The 13,909-nt window shown below is 44.0% G+C and overlaps 1 protein-coding gene and 1 long non-coding RNA gene across 2 annotated transcripts in view; both read left to right on the top strand.

Annotated features, from left to right (window-relative positions):
* The window catches only part of sema4c (sema domain, immunoglobulin domain (Ig), transmembrane domain (TM) and short cytoplasmic domain, (semaphorin) 4C), a gene marked incomplete at both ends in the record, with an annotated part of 38,341 nt that extends 29,840 nt beyond the window's left edge, over positions 1–8,501 (top strand). The window contains 6 exons of the mRNA XM_079221842.1: positions 877–1,021; positions 1,576–1,789; positions 4,553–4,668; positions 6,578–6,735; positions 7,236–7,327; positions 7,606–8,501. Of these exons, the coding sequence (XP_079077968.1) occupies positions 877–1,021; positions 1,576–1,789; positions 4,553–4,668; positions 6,578–6,735; positions 7,236–7,327; positions 7,606–8,501 (1,621 nt within the window). The remainder of the gene's footprint in view (positions 1–876; positions 1,022–1,575; positions 1,790–4,552; positions 4,669–6,577; positions 6,736–7,235; positions 7,328–7,605) is intronic.
* Positions 8,502–9,754: 1,253 nt separating this feature from the next.
* LOC306740308 lies at positions 9,755–13,114 on the top strand. Its single transcript, XR_013771046.1, has 2 exons — positions 9,755–10,129; positions 11,869–13,114. It is a non-coding gene; the product is annotated as an uncharacterized lncRNA (long non-coding RNA).
* The last annotated feature ends 795 nt before the right edge of the window (positions 13,115–13,909 follow it).

Raw genomic sequence — 13,909 nt, forward strand, 5'->3', positions numbered from 1 at the left:
ACTGGCTTGTGATTCCTTAAAGTCCCCTGGCATTAAGATAATTGGACACTATGTAAATGCTGACTCAAGAGTTCAAGCCATAATCTGAGTGAATAGGCCAGCTTTTTAACGTACTAAGACATCGGAGCTGTCCTTTGGTTTAGATGTTCATCTTTTAAAAGCCGTGGCACTGCTGCACATTAACAGTACTGTTTCAGATGGAATAGCAGGATCTACAGGGTTAGTAGCCATTTCATAACTATATGCCTTTTTTGTCAACATGTCAGGAACTCTGTTTCAGAGCTAAATAAAAAAAGTGTCATCCCAGCTGATGAGGATGGAAATTAAATATATTTGTGACATGAGGAGTGCAAGTATGACTTAATGTGCCTGGGTCATGCGTCAATACCCAATTTCAGTCCCACTTTGGGTCTAAAATTGGGTTGGGGAAAAAAAATTAACTCCTCGACCCTTGCCTTACCATTAAATTAAACGCATTACCTGAGTTGTGGCACCAACTGATTGATTTCAGTGGCCTGTCAAGTAAATGTATTACATGTACATCAATTTGTACATCACTTTGCTTTGCAACAGGAAAGTGGCGATGTGACAACACATCTTATCATTTCAGCTCACAATAAATGACAGTATATAGCAATCTATATATATACACAATATACAATATAGCTGCTGGGTGTTATATATTTACGATGCTATGTTTTTCCATATTCCGTTCTGTATGGTATTGCTCACATTCGTGGGTGTTTGTCTGACTCTACTTGTGCTGCATCCAAAAGCTGTTTGCCACACGTTTCCCACAAGTGTATGACAGGTAATCCGTCTCTCAGTTTGTTCCGCCACACACCGCTAATTCACCGCCTTGTCGCCATGTTTCAGGGGTGACGTGGACGTGTCGGCGGTCTGCCAGTACCAGATCAGTGATGTGAAGAAGGTGTTTGAAGGATCCTACAAAGAGTACAGGGAGGCGTCTCAAAGGTGGGGGCGCTACACCGGTGCTGTTCCTGTTCCACGACCTGGATCGGTAAGAAACTGGGACCCCGATACGTATGATATGTCATGTTTGGTGAAGCCATGCAGCCAACTTTAGGAAGCGAGAGTATTATTTTAAAATGTAGGGGTGGGGTTGCACCATTTTTTTTTTTTTGTTAACTACTGCACCACAGAAGAAGACATAAGTGGGCAGAGGAGGAAGAATGAAAGAGGGAGGGAGGGAAGTATAAATGGGTGGCGTGGGGTACTGTAGCAATAAAAGTGGAAAAGAGCAAAAGCTGGCACGACACGAAAAGCTAAGAAGGTAATGATCCAGGACGAAAGGAAAGGAAGCAGAGGAAGGGATGTGATGGAAGGCGGATTTGAAAGGGAGAGTGAAATAAAGATGGAGAAGAGGAGAGAACGGGAAAGAAGGAGGGAGTCATCTCAAAGCCAGCAAGCCATGCCAACCTGTGCCAGCTGCAGCTACGAAGTTCTCTCACCTCTTTCTCTTTGGCCCTCTCACTCTTCCCTTCGTCCTTTCCTCCATTCCTTTCCTCCTTCCATTTCCCTCCCTCGTCTCTCTGTCCTCTGTCTGTGCCGCAGTGTATAACTAACTCAGACAGGGAGGCCGGCTACAACAGCTCTCTGCAGCTGCCTGACGCCACGCTCAACTTTGCCAAGAAGCACCCGCTGACAGAGGACAAAGCTCTGGCTCGCCCCCTGCTGCTCACCAAGGGTGTCAACTTCACCAGGCTGGCGGTGGATCGGGTTAGCGCCCTGGACCAGCGGGCATACAACATGCTGTTCATCGGCACAGGTACAAACTCCATGAGGGTAGAACAGACTGTCGATAATAAGGATAAGCTATGTGACTATGTCCGCATTCAAATGTCTAAAAAACTACTTGACTAGACTTGACAGAGAAATCTGTACATTTCATCAAGGTAACGGTGCGTTTCATTTGTTCGCCTGTCTGTGGCGTCATGTTGCCAGGTGATGCGTCAGAGAGTGAGGGAGGAAGTTGGCGAGCCACTCTATTGTTTAATATTGTTTTTCATGCTTACGCGTGATGGAACATATTCACCTATTGCTGTTTGCTGCACGTTCTGTCGTCCAGTCGAGTAGTTAGTTAGTCAACGTAACATTAGCAAGTGTTATTTCAGATAGATTCTCATCGACATAGGTGGTTGTTTCACAAGGAAAACTACAACTCACATGATCCCACAATACTTCATAACGTCAGCAAAGTCCGTCTTCCTTTTTTGTTTTTCGATTGAGAGCGGCAGAAATTACATTATGTGCGTTTTACGCTTTAAGGTATTTTTACCTGGTTATAATGTTAGTACTTAAAATGAGCATGCTTAAAGTTCCTTCAGAGAGTTAAGCCTTTTCTAAACATATATATCAGGTTTTTGGGACAAAATAGCCTCTTCAAATACAATGCAGGCCAAGAGAACACTCGCCAGCTAAATACATATATATATATTCTAGTTAAGCTTAAAGCTATGCTTGTATTGCAAAATGCATTGTAGGTGCACAGTCTTTGCTTATATTCCCGTGTGTGTGTGTGTGTGTGTGTGTGTGTGTGTGTGTGTGTGTTGGGAGAAGTTGCACACAGTATTTGTTGAAGAGATGAAAGCTTACAGGCCATGGCGGCAGACAGGGACAGGTAACGGCATGAGGTACGGTGGCACAAAACAACGAGAGCCATCTGGCCAGACTTCACCTGGGTTTCAATTAAGGACTTGATTTGCATGCTGAGATCCATATTAATGCATCAAAGGAAACATCTACGTATGCGCGACTTAATTAATATCTCCAGCCGTGGCCATCAGGCCCATATGCAGGTGTCCCGTTTTGGCACGGATCTGGAAACCGCCGGCCCTCCTGGAGCCCTAATCCTTAATAACGCAGATCCAACTGTGGATTCCAGGGAATGTGAATTTGAATGCAGCACATCTCACGAATGGAGAGAGACTCAACTACTTACCATTCAGATCACTGCAGCGACAGAGCGACTGTGGAAACTGACAGTGCGACAACAGCGGACTCGGGGCTTCTCTGCTGGCAAGCAGGGAGGCCAACCCGGACACACACAAACAAACGCACACGTGGGCGCACACACATCACACGCACGTGGGTAGCACACTCACAAATTGATACACACAAACGCACAGAGATGCACACACACTCTCGCTTCCTCAGCCAAGTGCAGTCATCCCCGTTTGTCGTGCTTCACAGCACAAACTCAACAGGGCCCTTGGCAGACTTGCGCTCATAGTGCCAATTGGGCTGCGGGCTTGATTAGCTATTAGCTGCAGCATAGCGACAGCTGATGTGAGAAAGAGAGAAAGAGGGAGCACTTGTCGAGACTGTTTTTTTTTTTCTCACGAAAAACAGACTAGAGGATTGAGGGATTAGCCGACACTGGTCCCTGACGCCGCGAGAGGCGAGAGTGATGATATGGAGCTTGCTTGTGTGTGTGTGTGTGTGTGTGTGTGTGTGTGTGTGTGTGTGTGTGTGTGTGTGTGTGTGTGTGTTTGTGTGCTTGTGTGTTTCCCTCAAACCTCCCACCGGCTACCAAGTTAGCTTTTCATATTATCTGTGACAGTCTCTTAATCGAGAGGGCCCCACAGAAAAGTACACGTCAGAACGTAAAACCATTCCATCCATGGATGAACACACACACACACATCAAGGTCACCCCACCAGCTGTGCCTGAAACGCTTTTCATCACAGGGGATCTCAACTTGTTCACAATGCCGTACATGAAAGGAGGAGCACAGGATCTCCTCCTCCTCCTCTGGCGTCAGCTCCCCAAACACCACATAATAAAGTCGGCGAATGTCTCTGATGATATTACCTTAACCCAAGGTCTTAAAAGGCCAGAAACAGCATCTTGACTCTTTAAAATTCTCCTTTAGACCGTTTTCTTGCTGAGCCAGACTCACTTCCTGAAGTTGTTTTCTTTTTCATTTTCTGTCTTTCTCAGTTGCAACTTGATGGCAAAAGTGCATTTGTTTTCTCGCAACTTGTCCTTGTCTTTTATAGACTTTTTTTACATCAATATTCAAATAAATTGTTAGGGCATCAAAGAGGTGTGCTGGTGGATTATTATATCTCCCCGTTCATATTCTAATGAACTTCTATGCAATCACAGGTGCATGTTTCAGGATATCATTAATATTTAAGTAAAATACTGTGCAGTCACAGCAGGTGTTTGTTTGCAGATTCTTAATATTAAAATTCATTGGTATGCAGTCACAGCTGTACAGGCAAATTGATTAAATCACATTTTTATTATTCAAATGAACTGGTGTGCAGTCGCAGCTGTGTGCATCTAAATGTGTATTAATATCATATCAATGATATTCAAATGGGCTGAAAGGTGTATATCTTTTGGATGGTCTAAATTGTGTCGGGACTCAGCCGAGTGTCAGTGCTTTCTGTGTTTTTATTCATGCCGTGAAAAATGTGCCCTGATCAGGTAAATAAAATCTAGTGTACTAAAGGTAACTGAACAGTGGTGAAGTGAGCTGACTCCCCCTTCCTCTTCCTCTTCCTCTCCTGTGTGCTGCAGCGGAGGGCTGGCTGCAAAGGGTGGTGATCCTGGGCTCTGAGGCCCACGTGATCGAGGAGATCCAGCTGTTTGAGACAGCCCAGCCTGTGGACAGCCTGACCATCTCCCACTCCAAGGTAAGGACAAAGGGAAGGCATGTCTCCCTGTTATTTCATTAAATGCAAGGTCATTTGCCTCAATATTACACATGCAAACTTTTATTCAGAGGGAACAAACAACAGTTGTGTAATGTCCTTGTGGCTCTGGAAGAGCTTTGTCGAGTCTGAGAAAGAATCCCCTGATGATGTCACCTGGGTTAGCTTGAATTATGCAGGTTTTAATGGAAAGTCTGCTTTAGAAACTGAAGGCATTGTGTTTTAAAATGTTGGTGTTTACCTCACTGGCAGAGGTCTAACAAAAAGATGCATGTAGCGTTTTTGGAGCTTGACCCAAACTAGAAATAAAGCGTCAGGATATCTCAACCTCTATTTCGTCAACTGTCACCATCTCCCCAGGTTGGAAAATATGTATAGCACTGCCACACTCAATGGTGTCATCATCATTGTCTTTCATCATTTCTCTACTATCGCTATCTGATTAAGTTAAAACGTTCCCAAAAATCTATTAAAAAGATTGCAGTCACAGAGAGGGCCAAGACGTGATACTCATTTGAACATCGGAGGGGAATTGACAGGGTTGCAGTTGGTTTTACACATGGAATTTGACAAATAAAATGCAAAAAGAAAGCTTGAGAGAGAAGTCCGAATCCAGCATACTTTCTCACCTCCGCACAGCAAACCAATCACAGCGCAAAGTGGGCTTGATTGGCGCATTGTTTGTTTTGGGAAAATAAAGAAATTGTCCGATCCAGCCCTTCAATTCTGATGGCAGCAAATTGTGGGGAAATGGCTCTACGTTACTGCAGGATCCCTTTAAGACGCATCACTTCCATCTAGTCAAGCAAATAAAACGTCTCAAAATGCATTAAGTCTTGTGTTGGCATTTCAGTGGATTCATCTCTGTCTGGATACATTTTTCTTCAAAACATGCTAACAAATTGAGAGGGATTTTAATAGAAATAGAAGAAAGCTGCTCTCCTTTTTTTTTCTTTTTGTGATCGTTTGAGCTTTCATCAGTTCGTACGCAACAGAGTGAAGCGTAGCCCACGTTATCGTCATGGACTCCTCGATGCATTGTCCTCTGTCTTTAGGATAGATAACAACTCTTAATGGTCTCTCAGGGGGGACGGTTACTCAAGTTTGTTGGTTCTGTACTTCCCATGATTATACCCCTCGAAAGTATAGTTCTGGGGGTCCATTCGCTTGCTCTGCTGTTGCATCACTTTTTCATTGCTATTAAATAATAACAGGCTATCTCCTGCCGTCCGGTTAATACCTGATTTTGCCAGACACTTACAATCATAGATCCACTGACAGGCAGTCAGGCCGGGGCCACTGGCCTGCTGCCACTCAGCAGATGTTTTTTATTAACATTTACCTTTTTCAGATCAAGTGTCGCCACATGAATCCAAAGCCCTCTTCACAATAACAGTAATTACAATCCTTTACCTCAGTGGGGATATGAACCTCTGCCCCTGTTGTTTTCTCAATGTCCCTGTCCTGTCAACCGAGTGTGTGTGTGTTGACACCGGCCATGTCCCCGTGGTTCTACAATGACATGTCCGCCGATCGATGCAGTTTTGATGGGGCGTTTCACTGCCCTAAAGCTCACTGCTTATCTCATTAACGCTGGCTTAGAGGCAACCAGACTTTTTATAACAGCTTTCACAAAAAGAGTGCATTCCAGATTGGATTGGAAGAGGGTCAGGCGGGTGAATGTTATTATAATTTAGAGTGATTATCCCATTATCTCCCATAACGTCTAACTGAGTCCCTTCCCTCTCTCTTTCTCTCTGTCGCTCTGTTTATCTTTATCCTTGTTTTTCATCTCTCTCTGGTTTATGTCTCTGGGTGATGGCTGGATCTGTTCTTTGTCTTCCTCTTCTTCTTCTTCTTCTTCTTCCTCTCTCTCTCTGTTTGTGTGTAGAAGTACTTGTACATCGGCTCTCGTTCGGAGGTTCTCCAGCTGCCCTTGGCCAACTGCAGCCGCTATCAGTCTCAGCCAGACTGCCTGCTCGCCAGAGACCCCTACTGCGCCTGGGACAGCGAGGGTCGGGCCTGCGTCCGTATCGACCTCCACCGCGGGTGAGACGAGTAGCTGTGTGCACCCATGCATTCATACTATAAACTAAACATACTTAATACGAAAGGCTTGTTATTGATATTTTTAAGTAGCCTTCCAGTTGTAAGAGCTGAAAAGCCCCTTACATATTATGTGCCCCGTAACTGGATAGTGAAGCTATACTAAACAAAGTCTATTAGCTAGATATAAACAGGTCTTAACAGAAGAGGGAAGCTTCTTTTACTGCAGCTTTTGCAGACTTTCCCCCTGAAACTGTTGCGTAACATCCTCCTACATGTCCCTTGTGGCAAAACTACATTATCCAGCTGTGATCAGAGCTGGATAACATTCACTGTGTTGTAATAAAAAGTGTGTCTACTGTATTTGTCTATTTAAGAATTATTAGTATTTTTCTATAGATTCTGGTTATTTTGAGTGGTACTATTATTACACAGTTGTTGTAATAATAATACTTGTGACCATTTTTAATCGTCCGCTCTTATTTCTGCTCTTTCCCCTCCAGGTCCACCTCCTCCCTGTCACAGGACCTAATGCTGGAAAGGTTCAGCCGGGGAAAAGCCAAGTTTGATAAGCCCGTCTCCATCCCCAGCCCTGGTGAGTGACAAGGGGCCACTACAAGGGGCCACTACACCTCAGTAGTGGCCCCTTGTGGGATTTGACTGTCAGTGCAGTAGCAAGTAAAGAGAATGGACTTTGACTGAGTGAATACATTTGGATTGAGCTGAATAAATTGAATTAAGCCTTTGCTTAATTCAATTTATTCAGCTGGCTAGTGTATAAAATGAATTGGAATTATTATGGCTGACACCTGACCACCTCTTATTTCTCCTCTTTCCTGCACCCCCTCCTCAAACTCTCCTCTTCCTCTGCAGAGCACTCCCGTCTGAGGAACGTTACAGTGGTAGTGGGGTCTGACATGGTGCTGCCTTGCCAGCTGGTCTCCAACCTGGCTCAGCCCTGCTGGGTCCTCAACGAACGTGAGCTCCATCTGAGTGACCCCGAGGCTGGGGAGCCACGCTTCGACCGGACTCTCAAAGCCCTCGTCGTCCCCGAAGCGGGCCAGATGCAAGCGGGCCGCTATATCTGCTACTCTGAGGAGCAGGGGGTCAAGTTTCAGACAGAGCGTTACCAGGTGGCCGTCGTAGCCAGCGCTCCGGTCTTCATGGAGGCTCGTGCTCCAGACAGCAGCATGGGCCTCTTCTGGGTGCTGGTCATCACCCTCGGAGCGGCGTGCCTGCTGCTCCTTGTCGCGGCTCTTTACTTGCGCAGGAGGCTGAAGCTGGCACTGGGAAAGGGAGCGGACATGAAGCCTCTTGAAAGCACCCTGGTTTACCCCATCACCTTGCCCAAGGAGCCGCCCACCTTTGTGCCCAGCAAGATGCCCACGGACGAGGACCGCTTCTGGGAGACAGGCGCCAACTATTACTACTCAGACGGCTCGCTGAAGATCGTTCCCGGTCACGCCCTAGGGCCCAGCAGCGTCAGCAGCACGGCGTCACCCAGCACCATTCCCGGCCAGCCCATCCACTCCCCCAGCCGTCTCAGCCTCACCAATATTCGAGGCTCAGGTAGCAATGGCTACATCCGTCTCAACCTGAGCACAGCAGGGGAGGAGAGGGCTAGCGGGGCTGGCGCTGGGGGCAGCGGGCTGGGAGGCCTGGGCGTGAGCGGCAACGACTACTCCAGCCCCTTCAAGGAAGAGCTGAGACGCACTCTGCAGCAGAGGAGCGTGCTGCCCGACGCCAACCCTGAGGAGTCGTCCGTCTAGGCCTGTCCTCCTCCGTCTCCATTCCCAGAGTTGGAAAAACAAAACAACCAACCTACCTCCCTCCTTTTGAGGATGCCTGCTCTCTCTCTCTCTCTCTTTCAGTGACACGCTGTCAATTCCCCATGCTCTCTCTCTCTCTCGCTCTGCCAATGCCTGTTTGGCTCACTGTTGACATTTATAGCACACAGCATGTTAAATATAAACACTCATACACTGTGTTCGCCAACATGCACTCCTATAATTATTATGTTCTGGGCAACATCCAGTCATGGTTGTGGCTTTTTTTTGCTTCCACTGTGCAAACGCCACTTGTGTAAATTTTGTATTTAAAAAGGCTGAACGCAGAGGAGAACACCTCAAGCATTGAAATCAAACAAATGGCGTTACATGTTTTCTGAAGGGCAAATTTTCTTTTCTGTTGAGTGGACCAAGAGGGTTTTAGCCCCTGTGCTGAAACCAGTTGACGAATGGCAAGTGCAACTGACTGGAAATATTGAACTGATGCGCTGTCCTTCTGTTCCTTTGAGACTTTTTCAGCTTACTGCACTTAAAAACTGGAAGCGCGTCTTTCCTTTTTTGTATTTGTGAGCCAAGAGTGCGAGAGCGATATAAAAAGTCTAATTAATCTCGAAGCAAGACGACAATCACGTCCCCGTAGCAGGAGCTCTGCGAGGGACAGAGAGGAGACGAGAGAGAGCAAGAGACAAAGAGAGAGGAAATTAAATGGAAATTAAGTGAATTGGAGTGAAAGATGCAAGGGGGGTTTGAATGAAGGACAATCTCTCAAGACTTTCTCTGCTCAATTGAACCCCCTGCCCATGTTGTATTTAGCCCCGGAGAAAGTCCTTGATCCCTTCCACTTTCATTTGTTGTGATGGTTGGTTTGAATTAAGACATTTCTTGTTGTTCTTTTTCCAAGTCTTACCGACTACAGCAGTGTTCAAACGGTTATCAAGTGACTAATGGCTCCACTCTGTGAGTGACGATGTGAGGGCTTACATTCCTCGCTCAGGCCTGCACGGTGACCTTCAAACGCACCTTCAAGTCCAATATACTACAAGTGCTCTCCAAACGACATTCATCAGAGTCAAAGTGTGTAACAGATATGCATTTTGGCTGAGCCCTTATGGACGTTTGTTCATCACTGTAGAAAGAAACGGCTATTTGCATTCAGCTCTTAGCAGCGGAACAATAACTGCACACTTAATTCCAAATTGAAGCTGACATGAAGACATTAGGCAAGGAGAATGTAGTTGAACCGTCACTGTTGCGACCGCTGTGGATGTCTCAATAAGTGCTTTATATTGTATGTGTATGGTGAGGGTGGTAACTTGCACTGCCAGGAAGGAAGCAACCCCTCCTACACACACCAACACACTCGCAGTCCTCTGAATGACAACCATCCTGGATGACAGTGTGTCTGTGACGCACCCTTAAAACCCATGAACCGCCCTCTTACCGATGCCCAGAGACTGACCCGGGGCTACTGTGGACTTAAACAGAAGAAGAGCACTGTAAAACACACACACACACACAGTGTTGATGGACGAATGGACAGACAGACTGATTGCTGCCATGCCGACAAACTGCTGGCTCCAGGCGGGAGACGGCCGTGAACCAGCGAAGAGGTATTGTTCCACTTAATTAAATTCATGCAAACGATTTCCAATTTAGCTTTTTGTCTGCTCAGTGTAGTGTTTCGAATGATTTAGTCAATGTATCTGTCTGTCCCTTTGCTTAACTTATCACTGAAAGGAATGGGCAACATTTTGATCCCTTGTTGAGAATTAGATTAGAAGGTCGATACCAGTCGTCCATCAGTCCGTGAGACCATGAGACGGTTAGCTAAACTGGCATAAAAAACTGAAAGCAGGGGAAAACCTTGCTCTTTCCAACGGTTTAAAAAAGGCTCATTAATTAACACATCTTGTTTGTTTAATCTGTACTGAACTGAAGTGTAGAAACAACGTTGCTAACCTCACAAAGTCACTGCTCCCGTGCAAGAAATTGTCTGGCATGTAACCCCTAAACTGCTATTTGTTGTTTTACACTGAACAAAGGAGTTATAATGTGTTCATTACTGAGCTTTAGAGAGGGAGCCAGGCTAGCTGTTTCCCCTAGTTGTCAGTATTTGTGCTAAGCTAAACTAACAGGCTCCAGCTCCAGATTTATCTGACAGGCTTGTGGGTGGTATTAATCTTCTCATCTTCATTTAAATGATGAGAAAATAGCGATTATTTTCCATAGACTATCATTATCCACAGTTAGAAGACGATCAAACAAATTGGTATTATTACAGCATATTGACTAGAGAATTTAAAAAATAAAACACCAAAGCATATTGAGACAATGTCCCGCATTTTGATTGGCTATAATTTTCAAAAGTTCAACCACTGCTGGACAGGTGCTCTTCTCAAATCTGGCTTTTATCCAATGGCAGTGAAGAAATCAGGAAAGGCTGTCATTGCGAGGCTGCATCTGATGTCAATCAAACTGCACACACGGGTCAAGTGCAGGTTAAACTTTCACTGTGTTTTTCTACAGGGAAAATTGCGAGTCACCACAAAGTCACAAGCCATGCACATTTAAACTTTAGCTTCTTTTTATGCCCACTGTATTTAATTCATGTGTCATGTGTCCAACACAAACACAGTCGTTGTCCAACATTTGGTTTATAGGGACCCATATAACTGTTTCATGCAATATCCCATTGCTGATGTTAGTTTGCATTGAGTAGTAAGTGTAGTAGCAAGTACAGTCCCACAGAGCTGCTAGCATGTAGACTCCTACCCTTGTTACATACTAGGTTCTGCACTATTTGACCAGTCTCCTTCTAATCAAAAGCTGTCCTTGTGCAAACTTGTATTAAAGTCTTGAGGGGACAGGTGCATCCGGAACTTTCATAGCAAGTGATAAGAAAAGGACCTGCACTGCCTGAAGGCTGCGACTACAAAATTTCATAAAGGAGAAAATGTTTTCAATCTGACAAGGATCAAATAAATTGACTTTAGGATGAACTTTGTCAGCCTGAAATGTCTGTTTAATAACTATATGTTCTACTTCAGTATACTGGCCCATTTCATTCCAATCTTCTACTTAAAAATATGGAAGATAACCATATTTTGTATTAGTTGCTGCAAATTCTCATACACCCTCATATATTGTTTTGTAGTCACCCACTCAGGAGGATATAATGAGGTGTTAGTATGAAGTATCAGAATAAATTATCCAAAGCACCAACTGCCCAGAATCCGTTTTGTTACACTGTGATGAAAGAAAATAACCTTCTGATCCAATTTTAAAGAAACTTTCAAATACAGTGAACACCGTGCATAATGTTGTCCTCTTTCTGTACTTTGTCCATTAGGCGTGGCTTTTGTTTTTGGGACGTGTCTGTCGGGACCAGAGGAGCACAGCAAGAAGGACGGGGATGGAAAAAAAAATATCTTGTTTCTGTGTACAGAGCGCTGAGAGAGATGTAGAATATAAAAAATTATCCCAGGGTTGAAGAGGTACCCAGCCATCAGCACTCCATTTCAACGTTGCATGATCCTCTGCGAGTGGAGTGCACATCTTTGATATGATCATCCTTGTACAAGTGCATCATTTTGATCGACCATTTTTGGACTTTTACAGACACTAATATTGTGGAACAATAATGCTCTCTTTGAAAAAAATATGTATATGTCTGATTTTATGGTTCAAGGGTTGTACAGGAATTCATGGCTGCATTTTAACATGTTTACTTTTTTCTGTGCCTCTTCACCTTTTGGATAAGCCAAAGTAGTCTGCAGTTGCTTTTGTTCTTGTTGAAATACTTTTTACTAATTTTCTTCCAGATCGATATTTAAGTCTCAGCAGTCCGTCCACTTTGCTACACTGAGTCTGCAACCTCTCTGCATATTGTCGCTGCGGCTAAATTATCTCTCAAGCTAAATGTATTGAGGCTGATGGACTTCCTGTTTTCTTCCTGTTTATGTCAGTAGTGATCTGCTGGGCCCAATTATTTATGCCCTCACTTTATGAGAGGCTGAGTAATGTACCAAAACTTTAACCATTATTTAATTTGTCAGCTCCTAAAAACCAAATATGTATCTGTTGATTCAAAGCAGATCAGTGATAGAATGTGCCCAATTTATATGATTACATCCCCTCAAGCATTTAGCTAAAACATGTTAGCTCTTTACACTGGTACTCGGTTATGTCTTATCAAATACTTCCCTTCGACAATTAGGCATTTTATTTAATATAACATGTTGCAAAGAACTAAAAGATAAAGTAATACAGGTCTCAAGCTTGAAAAAAAAATGCATGTGTAATGTACTGATGTGCATTTCGTCAGTCCTTAAACGTTTGTTTGCTCATAATATTTTCTCTCACACATGGCTTTAAGTTCTACTGTTTCTCACATTTTTATTTTTATTATTCTATAATCAACCTGATTTTATTTTGCCCCATTTTTGCTTGTCGGTTATTGATCTTTTATGTTTGTTTTTAAATGTTAAGTAACTTATTTCACTTGTACAAATGTGTTGATATTTATTATCATTGTACATATGTCCTTATTTTTTATATGTGTATATATACACAAATAAAAATAGAGATATACTCGAGGTGTGGGATTTTGTTGGTAAAGAAGAAGTACACAAATTGTACACATAAAGGTCATTTTACTAGTCATAGAAAGTACTACTTATCCTGTGAAAACAGTAGAAAATGTTTTCTGTGGCTCTGGAGAAGTTTTTTCAAGTCTGAGAAAATGACCCTGATGATGTCATCGTGATGCCATCAGAGTTGTATTGGACTGAGCTTGGACACAAGGATTCAAGGATCATTATTGTCATTATGCAACACAGAGATGCACATTTGTAACACATGAAACAGTAGTACATTCCTGTAGTGCAGCAGCAATAAAAACAAGATAAGCAAATAATATGAAAATGCAACATGAGGAAAACGTTTTCCATCAAGTTTGACTGTGTTTGAGCACTAAGCATCATGATGTAAACACAATGTCCACCTCCTCTCATCCCACCGGGGTCCTGCTTTCTGTCCTGCTCTCTGCCCGTCAAGTGCAGCTTCACAGGATGTACGATGGAGCCAGGTCTCTGTGAATATGTGGGCTCAACAGTCACCGACCTCCCGCTGCCGGGTTCGCCTGAAGTCTTATTTCATCCATCTTATTTTTCTGTATTTGGCATCAGACAGCCAGCAGTCGGCTGGGTAGTGCAGTAGCCTGAGGTCCAAGCTGGGTTACTTAGCTTGCATCTCGGCTTTCTTATAATAGGAGGTTCCAATCGATACTGGGGGCACACAGTTGGTCTAACAAAAATAAGCTATTGGAATGCATTGTGGTGACTTCTGAAATTGTATTTAAGAGCAACACTGAATCACTAAAGTACTCCTTC

The sequence above is a fragment of the Taurulus bubalis genome (assembly GCF_910589615.1).
Source record: "Taurulus bubalis genome assembly, chromosome: 8".
NCBI classification, from domain to species: Eukaryota; Metazoa; Chordata; class Actinopteri; order Perciformes; family Cottidae; genus Taurulus; species Taurulus bubalis.